The 25,377-nt window shown below is 40.3% G+C and overlaps 2 protein-coding genes and 1 long non-coding RNA gene across 3 annotated transcripts in view; 2 read left to right on the forward strand and 1 right to left on the reverse strand.

Annotated features, from left to right (window-relative positions):
• The window catches only part of LOC145344144 (cyclin-dependent kinase inhibitor 1-like), a 77,335-nt gene extending 72,896 nt beyond the window's left edge, over nucleotides 1-4,439 (reverse strand). The window contains exon 1 of the mRNA XM_080191026.1: nucleotides 4,426-4,439. The gene's annotated coding sequence lies outside the window, so the exon portion shown is untranslated. The remainder of the gene's footprint in view (nucleotides 1-4,425) is intronic.
• Nucleotides 4,440-5,457: 1,018 nt separating this feature from the next.
• On the forward strand, nucleotides 5,458-8,984 carry cdkn1bb (cyclin dependent kinase inhibitor 1Bb). The gene is made up of 3 exons (XM_080191710.1): nucleotides 5,458-6,216; nucleotides 6,606-6,745; nucleotides 8,260-8,984. Exons 1-2 carry the CDS (start codon nucleotides 5,736-5,738, stop codon nucleotides 6,728-6,730), a joined length of 606 nt encoding a protein of 201 aa, XP_080047836.1. The 5' UTR covers nucleotides 5,458-5,735; the 3' UTR covers nucleotides 6,731-6,745; nucleotides 8,260-8,984.
• Nucleotides 8,985-9,884: 900 nt separating this feature from the next.
• The window catches only part of LOC145344146 (uncharacterized), a 132,376-nt gene continuing 116,883 nt past the window's right edge, over nucleotides 9,885-25,377 (forward strand). The window contains exons 1-2 of the long non-coding RNA XR_013886841.1: nucleotides 9,885-10,371; nucleotides 10,998-11,091. This is a non-coding gene — a long non-coding RNA (uncharacterized LOC145344146). The remainder of the gene's footprint in view (nucleotides 10,372-10,997; nucleotides 11,092-25,377) is intronic.

Here is a 25,377-nt window from a genome sequence, read left to right on the forward strand (position 1 = left end):
AGAGATTTAGGAAGAAAATGGAGAAATGCAGGTTTAAAATGATTGAAAAATATGTCACTGATAGTGGAGAAAAGAATGGTGAATTAGAGATGGAAGATGAAGTTACGATGTACAGCTGGACAAAGTTGCGAAACTTAAACTTTAACTGTGAGAGAGCTGAATTAATGGTTAGCGCTATTCCAGGGCATCAATGTTATTTTGTAATTTGAAAGGAACATTTGGTTCTATTTTGGAAATATAAAATGGGCAATAATGAGGACATTTCCTTAAATTGCTCCTGATGACATCAACTGGAAGAGTAACTTGGAAATTCACAATGAGGCAGCTGACATAATGGGTGCAGCTTAGGTACTGTGGATTATTGATTGTATCTGTACCAACATTAGCTCTGCTTCATCATGTGATTGAATTCTGTGAATTCAAAGCTTAAGTCATCAGCATTTATTTAACAAAAGAAAGAACAAATATTTTGCAAAGTTGATAATTTTTGGTAGCTAATTTTATAAAAAAAAGTCAATTGATGATCACAGTACATCCCTGTAGAGAGATAACTGGCTGATATTGGACTATTGGAACAATGGGAAGACATCAGCGCCTGTGCAAAGAAAAGCAAGCCAATTTGGAACAAAGTAAAATTTAGAACAGTAATGGTGACCATGAAAATATCATTGATTGTCATAAAAAACCCCTCTGGTGTGGCTTATATGTGATGCCAGATCCACCTCAGTGTGATTGCCCTGCCCTCAATTAGGGGTGGGCAATAAATGCCAGCCTTGTCAGCAAAGCCATCCTATGGAAGAGAATAAACGTAAGCCCCTGCCCTAGGAAAAAAATCTGGGAGGTGACCATTGTCCAGAAACTCAACTGGACTGGAGCAGATCAGAGGCTGGGTATTTTACAACAAATGCCTGCCTCATTCTCTTAAGGCCCAAAGCCTGCCCACAATATACAAGCCAGAATCAGGATGATAGAATGCATTCTCCATGCATCCTCAGCTGTATGAAAATTCGCAATATCTGACACCACACAAAACAAAGCACTCTGCTTGATCAATATCATGTCCACCAGCTAAAAGACCACTCAGCTACTACTGTACTATGGCTACCGTGTACACTATCTACACTCTACATTGCCAAGGCCTCTTTGGCAGTAATCTGCAAACCCATGGCCTGCTATACGTAGATGGCAAGAACAAAAGATGCGTGTGAACTCTGTCATCTCCACGTTCCCCTTCAAGTCACATATCATTTGTCTTTTTATTGTTACTTGTTCAACATACTATAATTCACTATCAAACAGCATTGTAAGAGCTCCTTCATTACACGGACTGCAGCAGCTCAGAAAAGCACCTATTAACTTCTCTTGGCAATTAGGATGGCCTTGACAGTGATGCCCATATCCCAGGAGTGAGTATAAAAAAATACTCACCCCCTTCATGCTGACCAGCTGGGACTTTCTTTGACTCAAATATTTTCCTGTTGCTATTTTCAAAATTCATTCAATCATTTAATTGTGAATATAGCTGATTGTTCCATCTCGGGTGATGGAAGCAGATTAAGTAGTAACTTGCAAAAAGAAATGAAAATCTAAGTGAAAAGGAAACATTTCCAGGGTTATAGAACAAAAGAAGCCGCATGGTGGGAGAAGGAATACTTGGATAGCTCTTTTCAAAGAGAGTGCACAAGACAAGTGGGCCCAACAGCTTCTTTCTGTGCTGTATGAATTTATAATTCTTTGAATTTATCCTTCTTGACCTTCCTGCTTAATTCAACATTCTCAGGCAGTATTCCACCCTTCTATAACTTTGCTGTTCCATAGCCCATGTCTGTAGAGCTTTTCTATCCTGATTGTCGAATATGTCAAACAATTTTTCCTTCCATTCCCAAGTGTTTCTGGTGCACCCAGGGTTATATCATTCTTCATGCTTTTTAAAACTATTTATATCATATTGTTTGATCATTGCGGATGCCACATTTCCAACTGGCTATTCAGCATTCACTTGGATATGCTAATATTTTCTCCAGTGTAGTGTCAGCAGAATGAAGTCATCCTTTACTGTTCTTGCACAGACTTGCACACCTCTAGTCTGGATATTATCTTCCTTCCTGGCTGCTATCTCAGGCTTAGAACCTGGTTGTTGGTCAGCTTTCAGCTTAATCTCTCTTCCCTATTAAATTTGTCACCAAGTCATTTTCTCTTACCTCTACAATATTGCTTGCTTTTTCCCATCTGTCCTCCATTGTCACCAAAAACCCTAATCTACATTTTAATCAGTTTGTGTCCGAACTGTTTCAATGTTGACCGTCCAATTCTACCACTCAAGAACTACAAGTATCTGGGATGCTACAGCCACATCATCACCTGCACTAAGGCCCACTTCCCCATTACTTCACCAAATTCCAGTAGTTGCAGAGATTTGAGTTATGTTTCTCACCTTTCCTTCAACCTCCAGGCATTGTCTCATCTGTCCTCTTAAGAAACCCCTATTCGCTGCCCCTCCCCTTCTCCTGTATCCATGATCTTCTCCAGTTTTATGCCCTAAATGCAATCTCATGTCCTCTAATATTGCCCTCCTTCTCACTCTTGCTCTCTTTGTTCCACCATCCATGGCTGCTCCTTCAGCCAGCTTGTGACCACGCTCCAGAATTCACTCTCTCAGCATCTCCCTCACGCCACATTCCTGTATACTGTATTGTAAAACCTGCTTAAGACCTTTGTCTTGGAAGTGGTATCCTCTCCCTGCCTTTCTTGCTTTTGTTTTATTTTCTTCTCCGGTCAGTCCTCACTCAGTATTTACTTCCCCTTAACCCACTCTGAAACATGTTTGAATGGTACAGTAACATTACAAACGTGTTAGTCTTTTTAAAAAGAAATCTATATTTTAATCATTAAATGTCTGCAGTAATTGTATTGCGCACAGGATTGCAAATAATTCAGTATAGCTGTTGAAGTACAACAAAATTGAAAAATCTATTGCCTCGCAATAAGGGAAGTCTGAATGGCCTTCCACAGAGAAGCAGGGTTTGAATGGCTAGATCAAAATGAGTACAGTTCTATGTGGGCCTACAGAAGTGAAATACAATGCCCTTGCTAAACGTTGGACACGGCACTGCCCTTTTTTCCCCCTCTACCACCATCCCATTTCCGTTTTAGTCTCAAGGTTTGAAATAATATTGTGCTTTGCAAATCACTGTAGTCTGTTGCGGTATTGTATTTTATCTTTTAAGGGCAACGGATGATGATTATTGCCCAGTAAACCTCTCCAAGGTGTTCCTGAGATAAGGATCTACATCGGTGATTCTGCATGGAACATTGGCAATAATTATAAGACAAAAACAGAAAATGCTGGAAAATCTCAGCAGGTCTGACAGCATCTGTGGAGAATAGAGCCAAAGTTTCCAGTCTGGATGACCTTTAGCCAGAGCTCATTTATAATTATAATGTCAATAATTATAAAGTCCTTTTCGTCCTGATGGCGGGGTAGGATAGAATGTTTAAGTGAATTTACATTCATTGCAACTGCTTTGGGAAAACGTGCCCTTGGTAAGAGAGAAGCTGATGTACTTTGTTTCAGTCTTGTGTAGCCCATATACCCAGGAAAACGTTACAAATTATTTCACAATTTCACCTAACTAGTAATCGTTTCTCTCAGAAAAGTGGCGTTTTCTTCTCCCTCGCAGTATTCCCAAAATCACAGTCCGTGTTAAAAATGCACCAAAGGTTTGATTGTAAAGCATAATAAAGCAAAATGATAAATTGCCCTGAAAATGTGTTCCATAATCCATGACTTTCTAGCTTGATTTTCTTGCCTGAACTCATGGCAGTGAAGACCGTTCATATGTTCCTTTGCTAATGCCCAACAATTGTCAGGAACCGTGCAATTAATGGGAAAATACTGAAATCAACCTCCACATTTCAATTCGGTTGACGTCCTCATGTTTACCGAAACTCTGATCATTCCTTTGGAATATATCGTGTTTTACAGTAGGATCTGAGTCTTCATTTTCGTTTCCTAAGTACTATCCTGGAATTACAAAGTGTCCTTATTAATAAGACTCGATCTGCATTCTCCTGCTGTCTCGTACAGCTCCTAAACGTAACGCCCTGCGAGAGATATTAATATGTCTAGAAAGCTTCTTATATACGAATGCTGAGAAATCAAGTCCAAGACGTTTACTTAACGAGATATTTCTTTCTTGAAAACGACGTGAATATTTCTAAGGCTTCCTTCTAATCTCCACTGAATCCGCAGTCACCTGCTATATTGCTGAGATGAGACACTAATTGCAAGTTGGAAGTTACCTATGATGAAAACATGTTAAAATCGCAGACTTATGTTGAGATTTCACAACTAAAAAGACAATTCGTATTTTATGCCTTCCAGTCATCACTAACGTGTAATAACTTTTACTTTTGTGCACTCACCCATCCGCTTTCAGATGAATAATCCACAGGAGTGGCAGAATAACAACATTCAAAGCAGTTATTGGCAGAAAATCCAAGATTCGAGTTTAAAAAAAATCCGCCAAGAAAATTGCAACATGTTTACGTCGCATAAAAGGAAGCCAGTTTAAACTTTTAAAATATAACCGACACACTGTTAATCCCTTGAGCACTTTCTGGTTAAAAAAAAGTTCCCCAACTGGTGGTTGCGTGCTGCAGCTATGCTCAAGCCTCAACCGAAATCGTCCAATTCACTGTAAAATTTGTCATTTTTTTTAGAATGTAGGAACAAGCTGACACAAACTACACATTGAAAGCACTTCTCACAAAACAATCCGAGACCTCTCTCTCGATCACTGCGGGATGAGCACTGTATTTATTGAATTTTAACAATCAGTAATCCGCGTTTCGAGATGATATCTGTAGAATAGCTACTAGACTAGCTGGTTTAAAAAAAAACGCATTTGGATGAGGTTCCTTAACCTACAGGGCTGCGGAACCAAGAGCTGGGACGTGGGATTAGGCTGGGTCACTCTTTCTCGGCTGGCAGCGACCTGATGGGCCAAATGCCCTCCTTCTGTGTGATATTTCTCTCATGTTTCTCGTACTCGGTGTAAAGTCACTTCAATGGATGTAAGTGATGCAATATGTAGGAGCATTCAGCCAGGTTGGTTAGGGTGCGGGAGGAGGTTTGTGGACTGTTTTGCTGCGGCTGTCGGGACGATGGCGCTTGTGAGCTGCACCACCCCTTCGGTAGCTTTCACGCTTCACTAATACTACTCCACAGGCTCCTGCCTCTCGCTCTGTCTTGGGGGGGGGGGGGGGGCGGAGAAAAAGAGAGAGAGAGAGTTTGCTTGTCAATAAACAAAACGTTTTTAGATCATAGCAAGGTCGCTCCCAGTCCTGAGCTTGCTCATTCCTGAGTCCCAGCCCTTCATTGAAGGGAGGGCACAGAGGCGGAGCGCCAGCACTCTGGCCAATCGCCTGGCGCTCTCTTTTTAAAATTCCCTGTCCATCACTCAGTTTCCTCTTCGTCAGCCACCTTCGCCATATTGGGTAACTGAGAAAAAAAGCCAGTTTTTTTTTGCCTTACTAGAGACAGTTTTGACGAGAGATAGGTTGTAAACTGTTGTTGTTGTTGGCGTTTTTTTGTTGTGGCTCTGTACTTTTCAGCCTGAGGAAGGATTGCACAGCGCCGTTACATCGTGTAACCTTGCAATTCTGCTGTCTTGTGGGGCTTCGGACAATTTGCAGCCAGAGGGGGGGTACGAAGAGCGAGAGAGAGAAAAAAAATGTCAAACGTACGCATTTCTAATGGTAGCCCTTCGTTGGAGAGAATGGCAGCTCAGCAAGCAGGGCACCCGAAACCTTCAGCCTGCAGAAGCCTCTTTGGTCCCGTCAACCACGACGAGTTAAACCGAGACTTGAAGAAGCAACAGAAGGAGATTCACGAGCAGGACAAGCGGAGATGGAATTACGATTTCGAGAGGGACAAGCCGTTGGCTGGGAATTACAAATGGAAAGCCATGGATTGCAAGGATGTGCCTAATTTTTACTGGCGTCCTCCCAGGGAGCAAGTGTCATCGCCGGATTGCAATGTGGATGTGAACGGGAACCATGCGATAGTTTACGTAGGAACTCTGGCTCAGGGAAATTCAGGGGACTCACACTTAGCGAATTCAGAGCAAAATGAGGTGGTTAAAGAGACAACTGAACATTTCACGGACTCAAAAGAGCAATATTGTGGTCCCCGAAAACGAGCTGCGTCAGTCGGTAAGTGACAAAGATGTACTCTAGTAAAAGCTGCAGAATCCATTTTCAAACAGACCTTTCTGCCTTTTTTTTAAAACCACGAAAAAGAAAGCTGCTTTCACCCACTAAGTGGTTTTCACACTTATTTCTAGCGGACCCGCTTTAAAAATCCTGCAGTCGTTGGTCTGCTTGGGGTTAAGTATGAATTCCCCTACGTTTGAAAAGGGATACTGCAACTTCAAAGGCCCTTTTAAAAAAGATGAAGCAAACGGCATTTTTCTTGCTTCAACAACCCTGCTTGAGATGTGGTTGACTAATGCCAACTAGAGTGGCAAATGTTCAGTTCAAACGACCCCGAAATATACCAGCATCTTAATTTCAGTTTGCTAATGAGCTTTCCTTGATTGTAGATGGCTTTCCAGAGGCAAAAAGAATCAACACACAGTCGGAGACAGAGTGGTCAGCAAATTCTCCTAGTATGAGTGCATTAGAGAAGACGCCGAAGAAAACGATTTCGAGCGGACATCAAACATAAAACAAGATTCACAAGGTAGTTCTTAGTACTTCTTTTCAATTGACTGTAACCTCCCAAAAACATTTTAGAAATTTACGTCTTAAAGTAGGACAGAATAAATCAAAGGCAGCATCAAGAGTCTATCCTGTATTGATCAGTTGGCCTTGGTGCCTCAAGTTGAGGATTTGAGATCTTACGCAGGGTTGCAATATCACTGCTATATTTTCAAAACGACACGTATGCACAGGTGATTATTTCCAGCTGCTTTTCAAATAACTAGATACACACACCAGCGTTCTGCACAAGTCTTGGTCTCTTTTCCTTCCTTCCACAGCGAAGTACAGATTTTTTTTCTGTCCAAGTGTTGTCAATAGAGAGTCACAGGACTGACTGAAAATGTAATGTTGTGGGGGAGTGCGCAACCACAACTGTAATCAGTGTCTCTAAGCTTCATATATTATGCAGTCTTTTTTTTACTCTTAAGACCAACTTCCAGCATAAATTAATAATCACGTACAACAGATCATCAGAGCATGCTATTCTTTATCTCGCCAGCTAAGTATAAGGCCCCTTTAAAGTAACACTTGGGGTTATCGTCCAAAGTAGTAGAATGGCTTGCAATAACAAACTTGTTGGTTTGCATACTCATAGCTCTAGTATGATTTTGCTTTGCTGTAAATTATGGTAGAAACAGATGAGTAGAGGGACTATGTAGTATGCACTATTGTACTGAATGTACAAACAAGACTGGGAGAGCAGCTTTTTAAATGGTTAATCACAAACTGAACTGAGATTTAATAGACATGAGGCCCTTTTTTTTTAGACCTTGCTTATACTGCTGACCACCTCAAAAGCAGTCCATTGAAAAATAATGACCGCATAACTTTTCGGTGTCTATGCTAAATAACTTGTTTCTGTATCAGAGCATGGAGTGTGAAATTTCACACACCTTGGAACTCAAATGTTGCTACAAATGCTTCCAACTCTCCCTTCCCTCTGAATCAAAAATCAAATTGGTTTACTTTTTAAATGAAAGGCCTGAAAACATCACTATGCTAATTATGTTTGGTAATCCAATAATACTTGTTGATGCATTGAAAAGTTGCAGCTGCTAGTTAAATATGGCTTTGTGATATAGTCCTGACATGCTGACTGAGATTGACTTTACGTTACTGCCAGGTACCACAATGTAACTTGTCTAGCAGCTAGATTTTAAAAGTCAGGAAAGGAAATATATTGGTTTGGTTTGGTTTATTATCACGATGATGACCTGATTTGTAATTGCACACAAAAATCTTAACGCTGTTTGGTATTAGTTGGCTCAGTGTGCAATTGAATAATCAATTGCTTAGACATTTTGCCAGCTGTACCTGAATAATCAGTGGCTGGCTTGGCATGATCAGCACTGCTATGCTAAATAGCATTTTAAGTAATTACAATGATACACTTGAGATGTAATAGTATACAGTGAGGCTATTTGGCCTGTGGCATCTGTACCGAAAGTATTACCGAACGTTGTATTAATCTGTACTTGTATTTTTCTTTGTTAGATTTGAAGATCCTTTTTTCCTTGTTCATCCATGGCAGTGCTTGATGAAGCGAGGATGGCCTCCTCAGAGACAGACATATCGTTATCTCTCCCAGTGAGGAAAGCCCAAGCACTGAACTCGTGAACACTAAACCGCCTATTTTAGAGTGGATATAGCGCTGTGCAATTAGGTTCTTCCTTATCACTTGGCTGATTTTACTACCTGTGTATATAGTTTTTTTTGTAGCACATAAACCATTTTTGGTGGGGGGAAGGGGAGGAGGAGGGAAATTGTTAAAACCCAGAGTTTAGAAAATGTATGACTTGAATAGTAGCAGTGTAGTTTTTCAATGCAGTTTCCAAACTGCCAAGCTACAATACCTGTGTATTGTATGTTTAAAAAATAAAAAAATCTAAAATGTACCTGTGTACATAACTTTGTAAAGACACTGAGAAATTATACTAACTTATTTATGTTAAAAAGAATTGATGTTTTTGGAATCTAGAGATAATTTTCCGTTAAGCCAAAGTGGCGTTTTTCATGTGCATTTGTAAATGCTTTATTGTAGATTTTCCCTTCAGTTTTTGCCTGTCATAATATAAGGCTATGCTTGAAAGAGAAAGCGTCCTGAGCCAGACTTGTATTCTGCCTTAATATTGGTTATTTTTCTCATTTGTTTTGTAACGTGTGAAGAGATGCTGACTTCGTCTCGCATCCTGAAATCAAATAAAGAAAACTGTACAATATGCTTATGTCTATAGAGTTTAAAATTGAAAACAAGTGTAGTTACTTCACATGTGATCAAGTAATGGTTAACGCTGCCTGAGCCATAACCTCAGTTAAGTTTGGATTGAGGAGTGGGGGAGTCGTTTGGCCTGCAGAACACTTTGAAAATTTGACTCGGTGCTTTATATGTAGTTGTTAATGTAATTATATCGTTTCCAGTAGACCAAACAACGGTTGTGTGGAAGTGAACAACACCCAGTGAGAGAAATGTGTTTTGTAATCTCTTTTCACAAAAGAATAACTATTCTGTACATTTCCATCCTGAACGATTGCATCTAAGGCTTAATTTTTAAACAAATGATTAAATGCTTCTTCTTGAATATGATTTTTGGGGTGGGGAGGGTTAATAAACAGATTGACTGACAATTGGGTGAGGCACCTAAATGGCAACCCTTCGAAACACTTAAAAATGTAACAGTATTATTCCTAGCATAGCTTTTAGAGAAAACATTCTCGCAGGCTAAACTACGAGAAACAACACAACAGGCAGACACGGCCATCAGCAGCAGCGATAATAAGCAGTCAGTGTGAAGCGAGTAGGCTCGAGCTGCGAGCGCTCCGGCGATGATGGACAGCTCGAGCACGCCACGGCCAAGCGGCCAATCAGAGCCGCGGGCTGCTCAGGCGTCAGCGCGCGCGCCGCCACTCCCTCCGCGCCTTTTCCCTGCCCTCCATTTGCCCCGCCCACTTCACCGCCCCACCCCGTCCCATCGGCCAATAGGCGGCAAGACCAGGCAAACTGTTGGGGGGGCGGTCTGCACGCGATTGGAGGAAGGTCCCTGTCAATCAGCGCGCGCGGCAGAGCCGCGCGAAGAGAGAGCGCGCGCGGGCGGGCGCACGCAGTTTCAAGTACGGCCGCGTCCAACTTTTTTGAATTCATATTTAAAACGGCAATAACCGTTTCCCCGAAGTCTACATCAAGCTGCGCCAAAAAAAGGAACCGGCCTCTTCCAATCCTCCCTCCCCTCCATTGCAACGGTTAGATCGAAATGGTACATTGCATATCGCGCCGTAGTTCGACTTTAGAGAAAATGACGAACACATAATTAGCCCTGTCACTGAAGGCGGAAATGGAATGTGCTGTTTATGTATTTTCTTTTAAAGCAACAGTCTTAAAAAGGGACGCGTTTTAAAACACGGAGTGGAAATAAAATGTAGTTTTCGACAGAGTGCAAGTGTCGACCCGGACCTTTTAGTGATGTTACAGTGCGAACAGGTTGCACCCTTTAAGCTCTTCCACACGTTTCCCCACAGCTACCCAGTGACTAAAAGTGAATTGCCAATATTTCTTTATTTTTAAAAGACTGATCACTCACTTCTCGCTGTCATTTAGAAGCAGAGAGGCTGGTAAGTATTTTGCTCTCATTTTAGAGGGGGGAAGGGATGCAAGGGGATGGGATACAAATTGTTCATACTGAAAAAAAGCCACTTTACTCTTACTGTCCAGGAAGGTTATATTGTAATGATATTGTAATTAATTGTAATGTTAACCAAGAATATACTTGATACAATTTGGTTCAGCCAGTAAAATAAAAGCAATAAAATGGAGACCAAATACTACATTTCTTTTGATTGCAATTTTCAGTGTAGGCCTCAACAGGACAGCCAAAAGGTTATAAACACTTGTATTGTTGTTAAAGGGTCACTGGTTTTCCAATAAGCCATCCACTGGATAGCACTAGTTTAAATATGTGTATATATTTATAATTTTTAAACGCTAAATGGATTTAGATTACCAGTCTTCAGGGTATGGTCCACACCAAGTGTAACTCTTCCTTCTCCTTTTGTGCAATGCGGCCCTTTTCACTTGGATAAAAATCCATTTGCAACAGAGGTTCAAAGTTTGAATTTTGCTGATTTTTTTTTAAAAAGACAAAATTTAAGTATATTTTTTACGTATCAGAGAGAAAGCGACATATTGCACCTGGCAGGAAACGTGCATTGTATTAACATTTATATATTAACATTTTCAGCGCAGATAAGAGGAAGAACTCGTGTTCGGATGCCCCTTCACTTTTCTCCAGGTGTAATCTGTTCTTAATCCGAAAGCGGCGACCCTCACCTGTCGTGAGTTTAATATTAACACATGCGGCCATCATCCGTAACCCCGCCCTCATTATAAGGCCTGGTGACTTGTAAAACTTTTATTTAAATATATTAGAACACAGATTTTTAAATCAATCTAATCCCTCGTGAACAATCAGTGACGAAGCACTTTTATCGAGGTTTATTCATCTGTTCACTGAAAAAGAGATAAGTGTACTTTTGAAAAGGGAATGCGTCAGGCACAGAGCCAGATTGTACCTTAATTTGTCAGTAAGATGTGCGGATGCTTAATGACTGCATATCCAATGTGACTGGTTACCTAATTGGTTTGAGTGCAAACTAGCGTATTAAACTAGGAGGGACTATCACTATGAGCACAAAAGAATGGTTTAATATAAAAGTAGATCGGCATTAAGACAGTTTCGTTAACTCCCTAGATTTGACATTGGCCAACTGATGATATCTGCACTCTCCATGCGGAAAAAAATTCTACAGATTGTTTGTACTCTGTCCAAGTATCACTAATTTTCTTAACTGCAGACGCTACTAAATGTCAACCTTTGTTGCATTAATGTTAAGAAATCCAATTAAGCTCACGATGTAATTGGAACAGCAAACCGTTTCCATTCCCCATTAAACGCGCATTTTGTTTGTCTCTGTCAGTGGCAGGAATACTCGCTCTTAATTCACACACCTTTGCCTCCATGAATTTTTCAATTTACGCATATTTTGCAGAGCATGGATGTTATTTCAAAATCCAGTGTCACTCTTCGAAAATCTAAGAAATTAAGTTATTCAGAAAGTAAGGCAAATATTTGCAAAAATTGTTGTAACATGTTGATAATAGAACTAGAATAGTTAGAAATCTGATGTACGGATGAAATGACAGATACGTAAGCTTATATTGTGAATTATGAAATGGTACAAGGACAGAAGGCCAGAGGCTACATCAGGAACGTAAAAAATGGCAGGGAATGATTGTTACTAAAATGAAGTGAGGTTTGATGGAGGACCGATTGAATTGATATAAGACAACAAAAATGGGTTGGATGGAGGACTGGATATGTAAAACTATGGATAGTCAATATGAATTACTGGACGCGTTTTCAGGCAGATCAAGAAAAAGGTGCAAGATGCCTTGGGTGACAAAGCTAGCACAAACCGTCTTCAGCGAGGATTGTTGAAGAGATATTTGGGAAGAACTAGATAAATAAAAACATGGAACAGAGTGGAATTTAACACATCCTGACGGATCATAGAATGAAATTTTATGTATCCGTTTTATAAGAGCGCATCATTGCGTTTCAATGCAAATCCCGTTCGGTGGACGATATTAGTCCTAAAAATCATTAACATTTCCAAACCAGCATTTGTAAGTTTCAGATGCAAGATAATAGAGTCGTGACATCCTATTTTGGAAAGATTAATGCACAAAATCAGACATCAAACTTTATGCATCTAATTAAACACTATAATACGGAAATAATGAATGGTACAATATCATTTTTCAGACATACGCTATTTAAAAATGCGTTTTGGGGCACAGGATTTAAAATGGTGTTTTGCTATTGAACTATCAGTCAAGAGAAAGGAAGAGCGAGCGGAGGAAAAATTTCTTCAGACAACGAAATGATAAATAGGTTAGTTTATTCTGGGGTGGGAACTTAGTCAATGCAAAACGCTTTTGAAACATAATTTAGATCACATATGTCTTTCTCTGGTTTCTTGAAAGCGCAAATATACATTTTAGAATCCACATAAATGGGAAGAAATGTACTATGCGATTAGGCCAGCAAGAAGAGCGTAGTGTGAGCATGCGCCTTTACTTTTTCTAATATAGATTTGTATTCCAATACTTATGTGGGTAAAATAATCTTCTTAGGAGTATAAACTAGCTGCACAATAACTTTTGGATCTATAAAGATGCTGGCGTTTTCCATTTCTCTTTTTAATATCAAACCGATACTAAAAATTATGAAGACGAATATCTGGATAGGCGGAAGCTATTCCATATGACTTGTCATTGTGAACCTTCCGTATTCACGGTAGCCTAAATTAAAATGAGTGATACAATAAAACCTTCTAATATGGTATTTTCTTCCGGCCTGTTGAATTCATGATTTGCTTCCGAATAGGATTTATATACACTTGTTGTCCCCTGGTGAGTTATTCGGTCCTGCTCATCTGTGCGGTAAATTAATATTAATAGCCGTGTCCTATATAATATCCTCATTATATGAATACTTCATATTTAACACTAACTCACTTACACTTGTTAGCATAATCGTGCAATGCTTCTGAAATACCGTCGAAATTGATGCAGTCGATCAGGAAAGAGACAGTATTGACCTCCCATATTTTCCATCTGTAAATGAATTATGCCTCCCAAACTAGATTGTCTATTTTAAATATTTATGGATTTATGCAGAAATTTAATAATTTTCCACGTCACCGCCTAACCTGCAGAGGTAATGTTGATCGACTATGAATTACAGTGTGGATTATGTCAAACGCCCGAAATTTCATACTGTTTCAGATAAGTTGTTTTACTTAATAAGTGAATTTTTCTTTGACAAATCGAGGTCAGTTTCTAAAAGTAAGGCAGTTATTTCTGTAAACCTTTCATTTGAAAGAGTATCCGGGTTAAATGCTGCCTGTTAATGGAAACACTTTGAGCCTGTTTCATGTTGTCAAGCGACAGGCAAGAATCCCTTGTTTCGCTATTGCAGTTTACGTAACGAAATATAAAGAATCAACGACATGGATGAAGCCGTGAAGAAAATAATCAATCTAGGCTGCTGTTTTTATAGGTTAGAATTTCGATGACAACAAACCATTGTTTCTCTGCCTGAGATATCCAAATGGAGATTACATTAAAAAACGGCAACTGAGATTTTAAAAATCTTTCTCATCTCTCAATGGTGACTAAATTCGAAACAAGAACCACTGAAAAATGCACATCCTTCAACTGTTCTTTCGTTCATTTCTATGAAATCTAACGACTTTCAGTTCTAGAAGTGAGTTCGCTCTGCTCTGATGTATCCCGCAAATGTTTCTACGAGTTCAATACTGTTTTTAACATTTTAAGACAGACATCTGAAACCACCGCCCCCCCCCCACCGCCAAAATGGGACATAAACAAATGAGTGGTGGAGAAATGTTTTAAATGTCTGCCTCACTCAGGGAACATGCGTTAATATACTTCTAATATTTTTTCAATAAAGACTGAAGCTTCGACAACAGAATCTACCTTCCCCTCTACTTCCCCACAATAAATGAACTTCCGAAGTTTCCGCCCTCCTTCATTCAGAAATTTACACCGTTTCTTGTTTGCGTGGGAAGTCTTCGCGTAATCATTGCATTCTTAAAAGGTTGGGTTAGACTTAGATATACGAAAGGGAATAAATTGGTTTAGTGGAAGATAATATTGTCCTAAGAGTATAGAGATGACATTCCGTTACTGCAGTGCTGTTGGTCATAGAATTTCACACCGCCCTGTTGGCGTGCACTGGACTCAGTGAACTTCCTGCTGCAAGACACACTTCGAGAACAAGCAGCAGCACCCGTGTTCCCAGAACTGAAAGTGGTTTCCTTAGTTCTGTTTTTCAATTTTGGTTCATCTTAATTTCAAATTTAAAAAAACTACTGCAAAACACGGTGCCACATTTCTTTATTTTCGAAACAACGAGATGAATGTTTATTTTACAGTTGAATTAATATGAATCCAACGAAATATTGGGATTGTATAACTTCAAAATGTACACTTCCGAGAATGATTGGCAATTACTTTTTGCCGTGTAATAAGGATTCTTTCGAACTCAGTTCATGAGTCACTTAACATTCATAGAGACATATTAGCAGAATCTCTGCTGCTGATTTGTCAAGCTAATTGTAAACTTTTCTGGTCAGTTAAGTTGAGCCACATTCATTTTTTTAAACCTTACTGACCTTTGTCTTTTTCCAGTAGTCGCTTTTATCTTTGATCCATCATGATCATTTTACATAAATGCATAAGAGTACATATAATGACAGTTCAATGCGCAAATAAATCTGACAAGGCTTCTTCATGAATTCCCGTATGTTCTTTTCCTCGCAACAAGAATCAAGCACTAATGACGAGCATCACTCAGCTAAGCATCAACCTGGGATAGAGCATTGACCAGAATGTTGAATATTCCTTCTGAGATGTAGGAGGTGACGGATTTTACTGGACTCGCTTATCCTTAAAGGCTGTCTGATTTGAAACGCTGCAGTTATGAAATACATGTCATTACAGTCATGGAAGGTGGTCTGCATAGAATGGAAGAATCCAACCCCATCTTTCATGAACGGTGTTATACAATGATAGTACGCAATGCAGCCGCCCATTGAGCATATGATAAGATCAATGTTGTTCGTTGTTGGGTATGTTCTTTATGCAATCATTGAGTATTCCCAGTGTTGCTATCGAAGTTTTGAGGTTCAGACACCAAAGTAAAGTCACAGCTCTATTTCATTTGGGAAATATGCAACCAGGCAACCAATAGTAAATTCTGCAACTGCGTGGATATTTTCTTTACTCATAGAATAATAGACACAACAAGGTGATGATAATATATACAGCAAAGTTGGTTGGCCCCACTAGTGGAATTCTTGTAATATCATTTAGCCTGTACAAGTCATAGTAACCATTACTTCTAAGATAGCCATAAAATCTGCCTTCTATCATTACGGGAAAAGATAGGCATTCTTTATCCATAACGAAGCAGGCGTTAGACTTATTGCATATGGAAATAAGGGAGCTAACGGATATTTCGAGCAAACCACATCTTGCGCTCACCCGTGGACCTGTAAGATAAACGTTAACATGAATACGGAGCAAGAGTGCTCCATGCGACTCCATATTTAACCGCTCCCCAATTCTTTCCCTCGTTGACTTCTATTCCCGATTTCGGACCCTTGTTTTCCTTTTCCAATACCCAATCTGATCCCGTGATTCAATCCCCAACAGCCCCTCGTGATATCCAAATCCGATCCTGATCCAAATCCTGTCCCTGATTGTGGATGCCTATCCCAAACCCTCTTACTTGAGGCTCACTGTGACGCTAATAGTGATTCAAACGTATTGTTCTCTTCGCTTTTGAACTTTGCCGATTCCATTATAATGAGGCCCACAGCCATTTGTCAGAGAGTCTCAACCGCTGCCCTCATCCCATGCAATTCACTTTCTGAAGGTAAATTAGGGATGGTCGATAAAAATGGCAGCCGAGCCAACGACGTCCCGTCCCGTGAAGTAACTTTTAGAAATCAGGCCGTGCCCCACATATCTAAAAAATTGGCATACATGAATTTAAAGGCCAGTAAGTCCAAAGCAATTTATAGAAGGGAACAAGCACTAATATAGCCATTTCAACAAAAATCATAGGTTTAGAAAGTAGACCGTCTTGCAGCTTGACAGTTGGGTAATCCATTGCTCAGAAGTGTGAGGCTCCCAAATAGGGGAGTAGTTCGTAGTAGGGACATGGAAAGCAAGATAGAGAAACTTGCTACAGGGACGAGCAAACAATATACAAGCAATGCAACCTCAATTCTGTTTTTGATTGAATGTCGCTGACTGTGAAGATAAAAGAGAGATTCTCTCCCCCCCCCCCCACCCCACCCCCGCAAATCAAATTTCATGTAAATGCAAGTTATTGTGTTCCAACTTTTGGGAGACAGTTCTATGGATCTATGTATTCAGGCACATAAGAGCTCTCTCCTAAACAGAATGGTTTAAGTTTCAGTCAGGCAGGAGCCTAGCTATGTAAACAGGGCTTGCTTGGCTGGAACTCAAAATGCAGTTTTTCAGACTAATAGATACAGCGTAAATGCACCTAAACTATCTATTCATTGATACAAATGTTAGATGTTTATATAGTATCTTCATTGGAATATCAAATAGTTATATTTAAGTTAGAATCCTGTGAGTAAATATACATCTTTATGATTTGTGTAATGAAGCAAATGACTGAACAGCTCCCAAATGCAGTTGCAAAAACGTAATTTTTGACTTGCAGCTGTCTTTCATGTAACGATGCAAATCTTAGTGATCACCTTAATGGTTTCTTTTGAAGCAAATGTTTCACCTATTCTAATGTTAACAAACTTAATTCTTTAAATACTTGAAGGGGAAAATTTGCAGAACTGTGGGAAAAGGTCGTGACTAATCGATCGCCTGTTCAAAGATCTGACGTGAACATGGTGGGCTGAATGGCTTTCCTTTGTGCTCCCATGATTCTGCATGAAGATTTTTCTGAACGTATACGGAGAGTTTCAAGAAATATCTTCCGTCTCTGTACATCATTAAATTGAAATTATGAATACATTGTATAGATAATTAACTTGCATGTGAATATTAGTCAAATATAGTTTTTTTGTTTATTCATTAATGGGAATTGATATCACTGGCAAGGTCATCATTTATTGACCATGAAAAGGTAGTGGTGAACTGCATTCTTGAAGTCCACAACTGTTGCAGTGTCATAAAAATGAAGTTATTTGCACAGTACTGTTGAGAAGGGGGTCCCAGAATTGTGACCCAGAAATGATGAAGGAATGGTGAGATATTTCCAAGTCAGGATGGTTTATTTCTTGGAGGCAGTGATAGTCCCAAGCCCTTGGTGTCCTAGTCTTTCTTGGTGATAGAGATTGAGAGTTTGGGAAGAGATGGTGCAGAAGCCTTGAATGTTGTCTAAATCATGTAGGATGCAGGCAGGGACTGCTTCATTGCCTGAGGAGTTGTGAAAGGAACTAAACAATGTGCAATGTTTTGAAGCTCTTCAATCCATTTATGTGGTATATGGAGATAAGTGACAACCAGTGGATCAGTTCAAAGCTCTGCTGTGCTACCACATTCAGGTGTGAATAATGATGACCAGTGAAATAATAAGAAGAAGGGATCCACATGAATATGCCCATCCTCAGTGATGGTGGAGCTTAGTACATGACTGCAAAAGACGAGGTTGAAAAGTTATCTTCAGCCAGTATTGCCCTGACAATAATCCATTTTGGCCTACCCCATCATCACAGATGCCAGTCTTCAGCCAATTCAATTCACTCCACAAGATACCAATAAATAGCTGAGAAAAGACAATGTCCTGACTGAAGTGCAGAAGACTGGTGCTTCAGAACTAACTATGCCTCTCGCCAAGCTATTCCAGTACAGCAGCATGATCTATAGGTTGTGGGATTGATCAGCTCTATCTGTAGCAAGCTGCTTCCACTGTTTAGCATGCTTGTGGTCCTGTGTTATAGCTTCACTAGTTTGGCACCTCATTTTTAGATACTCCTGGCATTTTCTCCTGCATTTCTCATTGAGGAGCAACACTCTGAAAGCTTGTGCTACCAAATAAACCTATTGGACTTTAACCTGGTGTTGTGAGACTTCTTACTATGCTTATGCCAGTCCAACACCGGCATCTCCACATCATTCTTCATTGAACCAACCTTGATCCCAGGTTTGATGGTAATGGTAGAGTGTGGAGTATGCTAGGTCACGTGATTACAGTTTGCAGTGGAGTACAATGCTCATGCTGCTGACGCCACACAACATCTCAAGATACTGAGTTTTGACCCATTACATCTATTTTCATATGTTCTATACCAGTTAGTTTGTCAGTAATGCCACACAAGATGGTGGAAGATGTCAGTTTCAAATCAAGACTTTCTTTTCTCAAGGACAGCGCATTGGTAACTCTGATCAATACAATCACGGACAGGTAAAGCAAGTTTTTTTCCCTGGTGTTGGTTCTCTCACCACCTGCATCAATCTCTGTCTCACTACCATGTCGTTCAGGACAACAGCATATTCAGTAATGGTGCTACTGAGCCATGCTTGGTAAAGGACATTGAAGTGTCCCTCCCAGAGTACATTTGTGCTGTTGTTCCCTGAGTGCTTCTTCCAAGTGTTGTTCAGTATAGCGGAGTGTTGATACATCAGTTATGGGAATATGGCAGGTGGTAAGCAGCATGCAATTTCCTTTTTTATGTCTGTACACCTACCCCCACAATTCTCACCACAACTCTGCTTTCTCAAGTACTGCCACTATGCTAGATAAAGGTGGAAGAGTAAGATGATGAAAAAAAATTATCATACAATCTCACACTCACAGTTGCTAAGTCAGATACTGACATTGCAAGCAACTTATGGGGAGATGGTGGCATAGTAGCAATGTCACTGGTTTAATAATCCAAGCCTCAGGCAAATGCTCTGAAGATTTAGATTGAAATCCCAGCATGGCATGGTGGAATTTGATTTCAATTAATAAATATAAAGTTAATCTCAGTTGTGGTGACTATGACAACAATCATTGACTGTTATAAAAACTCATTTAGTTCACTAATGCTCTTTAGTGAAGCAAATTTGCCATCCTTACCTGGTCCAGGTTATATGCAACTCCAGACCCACAGCAATGAAACTGATTCTTAACCAGCCTTTGAAATGGCCCAGCAAGTCACTCAATTCAAGGGTAATTAGAGATGAGCAATAAATACTGGCCTTGTTAGTGACACCCAAATCCCATGAAAGAATAAAGAAAATATATTTACATGCTAGCTAGCAGTGGGATATCCATATGATGAAGCATTGGATCTGAGTGGCCTGCAGCCAGGGCAGGTGGTAAGGGTAGTGCAGGTGCCAGCTCCCTTGAGGACAAGTTCTGCACTGGAGATTAGATGAGCACTTTGATGGGGCAGGCTAAAGTGAAGACTATGGAGTATGTACTATGAAATGCTTGGTGTATTGGCAGGCCTGCTAGAGGTTCTATGTATAATAGGTTTTTCCAACAATTGACAATAGTTTCATGGTCACCAATAGATAATTAATTGAAGTTTATTTTTAAAATTGAATTCAAATTTCCCCCAATCTGCCATAGCAGGATTCAAACCAGGTCACCAGAACATTAGATGAGTTTCTGGATTATTAGTCTAGCAATAATACCACGAGACCAGCACCGGCTCTATGTGTAATGTCAAACAACCTCTGTGTAAGGAACCACTATTAATTGTATTCCAATAGGATGTTCATTGCATTCAGGTGATGGATATTAATTGGTAACTCACTGGTGATTGTGTGTGTGCATATGTTTTATATAATTTACTTATAAATAAAAAGATTATGAGCGGACTCAAAGTGAGGTTGTTGCTAGGAGCTAAATGATGTGTAGCCTCTGTAAATGAAAGTTTGTAAGTGTGTAAACAAAAGGTTTTAGAATTCTGTCCTTCACCAGCTGGCTATCAGAATTCTAACAATCAAGATGAATATGCAGCAGCAGAGGCTCACCCAGTGCAGTGGAAACTCAGCTTTCTACTGTCATGGCTGCAGGTACCTGTGTTCAAAGGGGCTTTGAGGGTGTCATAGCAGATCAGCAATCTTCTTATCCTCTAACAGATTTCTTGCATTGCTGAGGCACCACCTCTGGAATGTGGATGATTTTAAGGAGTACAAACCTGCTGCCCTTTCAGGCTGGTACTGAGGAAAGTCTGTGGTAATAGGTCATGATGAATGGACGTGTGTAGGTTTCAGTGGCCAGCTTCAAAACCCTGGGGTAGCGGGTTAACACAGTAAAAAGTCTGACAACACCAGGTTTTAGTCCAACCAATTTATTTGATAATAGACTCAAGCTTTCAGGGTTAGCCCCTTCGTCAGGTGAATGGAGAGTTCTGGCCTCAGACAGAGCATATAAAGCACAGACAGTTTAGAGGTTACTGATTAGAATGCGAATCCTTACACCTAACCTGCTGTTCAAGACCTGAAGTGGCTGACAATGTGAGTGGAAGGAGCACTGATCACAGGTTACAGAGATGTGTATTGTCTCCAGACAGTACAGTAAGTGAGGTTTTGCAAACCCAGGCAAGTCACGGGGTTTACAGATAGTGCGACATGAACCCAAGATCTCGATGTGGGTACGCCGGCATACCCACATCGTAGCGGGTTAATACAGCGAAATGATCTTGTGCTTCTGATGGGTGAGGGGACCTGAAGGGAGGTTCGCCATGCACCCTGCCTCTACTGCTTTGCCTGACACCAGCCTCTACAGTTAAAGTGGCCAAGTTTTCTGCATGGCGTGGTTCTTTCTCTGCTAGTGAGCAAAATGTAAGTGAGGATTGGATGAGGCAAGGGCCCCAATCAGCCCAAGAGCAGGAGAGCCAACCTATGCCTCCCTCAATCCCCTCTCCCCAAAAGGGTCATTAATCTTTGGAATTCATTACTCCAAAGGCATCGGAGGCTGGGTCATGCTCAAAGCTCAGTTAAACAGATCTTTGGTCCACAGAAGTACAAAATTGGGGCGTGGTGGGGAGGTTAGTGGCAGTCAGGGAAATCAAGTCCCTAAGGGCCTGATGATCTACATTGTAGGGTACAAAAGGGGGTGGCCATGGAAATAGTGGATATGTTGGTTGTCATCTTCCAAAATTCTGTCGATTCTGAAACAGTCCTGGCAGATTGGAGAGTGGACAGTGTGATCCTGCTATGTAAAAGAGGAGGGAGAAAACAGCAAATTACTGACCAGTTAGCCTAACATCAGTAGTTGGGAAAATATCAATAGGATTAGAAAATGTCAACATGGATTTATGTCCTGCTCCTATGTTATTTGTTTTTAAATGGAGTTAAGGCCACATCCCATCATCCCAGATCTTATTGAATGGATGAGCAGCCTTGAAAGGCCAAATGATCTACTCCTGCTTCTTTTTAAAAATGTGTTCATCTGACAGTATTCATTATTACAATGCTTCCACACTGCCAGATGTTTGGCTGCTGCCTGTCGGCCAGTCAGCCCAAGCTGTTGCTGCCAATACTGATTTAGTGCAGAGTAAAGCCGTACTTCCCAGGCTTGGAGCTGTTTGAGGTATCCTCCAAACCCATCTGCTGAAGTACTGGAGTACAATGTCATAGGAATTTCAGGACAGAATAAGGCACATGGAACACAGACACTAAAGACATGCACAAGGATGATTTGTTGATGTTTGCAGACAATGTGGTATGCCTTGATTTATTAATTTTAAAATGTTTTGCTTTTGGTGGCTTTCATTTTTGCATTGTGACCAAGCTGATACTGTGGTGGTCATTAACCAAGGAAAGATCAGTTGTGACATTCTTGGTGAATGAAGAATTAGTTTGCACTTATACGTAAGGAAGTCGGAAGAGTTGTTCATGAATAGTCTGGCCTAACATGGGTTCTAGGTTACAGTCTCCCTTCCTCCTCCTCCTTTTTGCTCACATATAACCGGTAGTTAGGGCTCTGCTCTCAGGAAGACAAGATTATGCAATGTACAGCTGAATCTTGACACTTATTCTGTCAATTACTGCAGTGTTTCTCCAGAGTGATCCTTGCAGCAGAAGCGCTGTTTCAGCATTCCAGTGGACTGCTCCATCAAATCTAACCTTTTGTTGTATGCATGCTGCCCACATGTGCATGGGTCGCACATCAAAGTCTCCAGCCATGTTGTCAGCAGATAATCTTGTTGCCTGGTAACCACCCTTTGATTAGTTCCTTCAGTGCTACAGAATGAAGGCATCATGACTGCTGTCAGGATATTGTTCAACATGAGTATGGTCACATACTGGCTGGATGTTGAAGGAGTAGTTTTAAATATAACATGGTAACTGGCTATTAAGAAGAATATCTATTTTGTAAAAATTACCATATACGTCAATTTTTTTTAGGTTTTCACTTTTTTGAAAAAAATGCAAGAAAACTCTTAAAGCTATTCAAGAACATTTTATAAATAAAGTATTCACAGCTGAGATCCCAGTGATGGTTCAGTATGTTATTGTTGTACTTTAGAGTTGTACTGAATGATATAAAACAGGAAATCCTAGAATGAATCCTGGTTTTGTGCTACTTGGCTAGGTTCATCCAAAATTGGACTGATTGAGGACAAAAACAATAATCAGCCATTGAGGCATTTCCTCACCCACCACTCCCCCTGTGTGTCCCCCCCCCCCAATAATTTATGCCATACTATGTATTGACCTGTGAAATTTGTTGTCTTGTGTTTTTGGGGTGAAGATCTGATTCCAAAAAGGAAAAAGTGGCCATTCAGGGTCACAAGTTGAGATCTAACATACTTGTTATGAGGACTATGTTCTATTTATTTTGTCAGTTCTCTTTGTCTTTTATCAAAATAACTACCTGTAACATCGTTAATGTGTCTACCATTCTTCAAGATTGGGCTTTAATCAAAATTGCAATTTAACCAACGTAAGATGGTTTCATCTGAAAAAGTGTTGCATGAAAATTTGCTTTCCAAGGGGTGATATGTGATCAACTGTAAATTATTCTGATTTAACAATAAGATATTAGGACTGAAAGATAGCACATGAATAATTACCTTTAATCATACTGTGCAAATTGTTTATCAGTCTGCATTAATATTTATTAATGCTTATGAAGGGAAAATTATTTTGTTCACTCATCTCCATGTTTGTTGACCTACAATTATCTCTGGTGTGTCAACATCTCAATTTCAAAATGTTTTTCTTTTTATTTAAATCCTGGCATGGCCTCTCCCTATCTCTGTAATTACCTCAACCCCTTGAGATCACTGCGCTCCTCCAATTCTGGCATTTTGCACATCCCTGATTTTAATCACTCCACTTTTGGTGGCTTATCCTTCAGTTACCTAGTCCTAAACTGTGGAATTCCCTGTCTAAAGGCATTGGAGGCTGGGTGATGCTCATGATCACATACTGGTTGGATGTTGAAGGGGTAGTTTTAAATATCTTTCATCTTTTCCTCCCTTCCTCCAAGATGTTCCTAACCTGCTAACCTAATGTTTCTTAACCGGCCGAATATTCCAACATTTTCTACTTTTATTTCAGATTTCCAGCGTCTATAGTATTTTGCTTTTGTGCTGCTGACGTGCTCTGTCCTTGATGAGCATCTTTTCAAAAGTGCATATAGCACTTGTCACGACCGCCAGATCTCGCACAGCTCTTTATTATCAGCAAAGTAGTTTTGCAATGCAGTCACTGTTCTCATGTGGGAATCACAGCAGCCAACTTGCACACAGCAAACAACAATGTGATAATTACCAGATAATTTGTTTCTGTGATGTTAATTGAGGGATAAATATTGGCCAGGATATTGGGGATAACTCACTTACTTTTCTTTGAAACAGTGCCATGGAATCTTTTACGTCCACCCAAGTAGGTAGGTGGAGCCTTGGTTTAACATCTCATGCGAAAGAGAGAAAGACAGCACCTCATGTAAACCTAGGGTTCTTGCGCTGAAGCTCAGGGGTAGGACCTGAACTGGAAACTTTTGATTCAGAGGCACTAATGTTGCAACTGAGCCACAGCTGATTATCGGATTGCACATTACATTGAAACCAATAAACGAAAGAAAATCCCATATGATTGGTTGCCACACTGATACAAGCGTGTGTCTTGCAATGCGTGCTTGTAAAGTTAAAGCTTGGTAGTGTTAGTGTGAGTTGTTAGTTAACAGTCACATCTGCACTATGTTGACATCAGCACTGCTGCCTCACGGCATCAGGGATTCCCCGTTTGGGTCATTGTCTATGTGGAGTTTGCACATTTTCTCCATGTTTGCGCGGGTTTCCTCACTAAGAAGTCTCACAACACCAGGTTAAAGTCCAACAGGTTTATTTGGAAGCAAAAGCCACCAGCTAGTGGTTCATGCTACCAAATAAACCTGTTCGACTTTAACCTGGTGTTGTGAGACTACTTACTGTGTTTACCCCAGTCCAATGCCGGCATCTCCACATCGTGGGTTTCCTCTCACAGTCCAAAAGATGTGCTGGTCAGGTGCATTGGCCATGTTAAATTTTCCTTCAGTGTACTTGAACAGATCCCGGAGTGTGCGTACCAGGGGATTTTCATTGCAGTGTTAATGTAAGCTTACTTGCGACGAATAAATAAATGTTTACTTTAACACAATTCAGAAGCCAGTGAGGTATATTGTCTCTGGGTGGTAGGCTCCACTTCCGTGCAAGGGTGACGAATGGTACCGTGTAACTTGCTTCTGTCACTGAAGAAGAATACGTAATAACTAAAATGTAACCGGATGCAACTATTTATATATAGATGCACTGTAAATATCTAAGTACTTACATGGCACTTAATATCCACTTGTCACCACTTGAAATTAGGTGCTAAGAGACGCTTCCTCCTGCATATAATACACTTGTCAATCTCAAGTAAATATTGTAAATTATTGAATGAGCCCAGACTTGGGCACGGTTCTCGTCAAGGCTGCTCATTACAGTATCTCATGGAGCTAAGGGGAAGGGGAGGTAAAATAATCTCTCGGAACTCAAATATAACTT

Source organism: Carcharhinus amblyrhynchos, chromosome 6 (assembly GCF_965287045.1).
Source record: "Carcharhinus amblyrhynchos chromosome 6, sCarAmb.v2.hapA, whole genome shotgun sequence".
Classification (NCBI taxonomy): domain Eukaryota; kingdom Metazoa; phylum Chordata; class Chondrichthyes; order Carcharhiniformes; family Carcharhinidae; genus Carcharhinus; species Carcharhinus amblyrhynchos.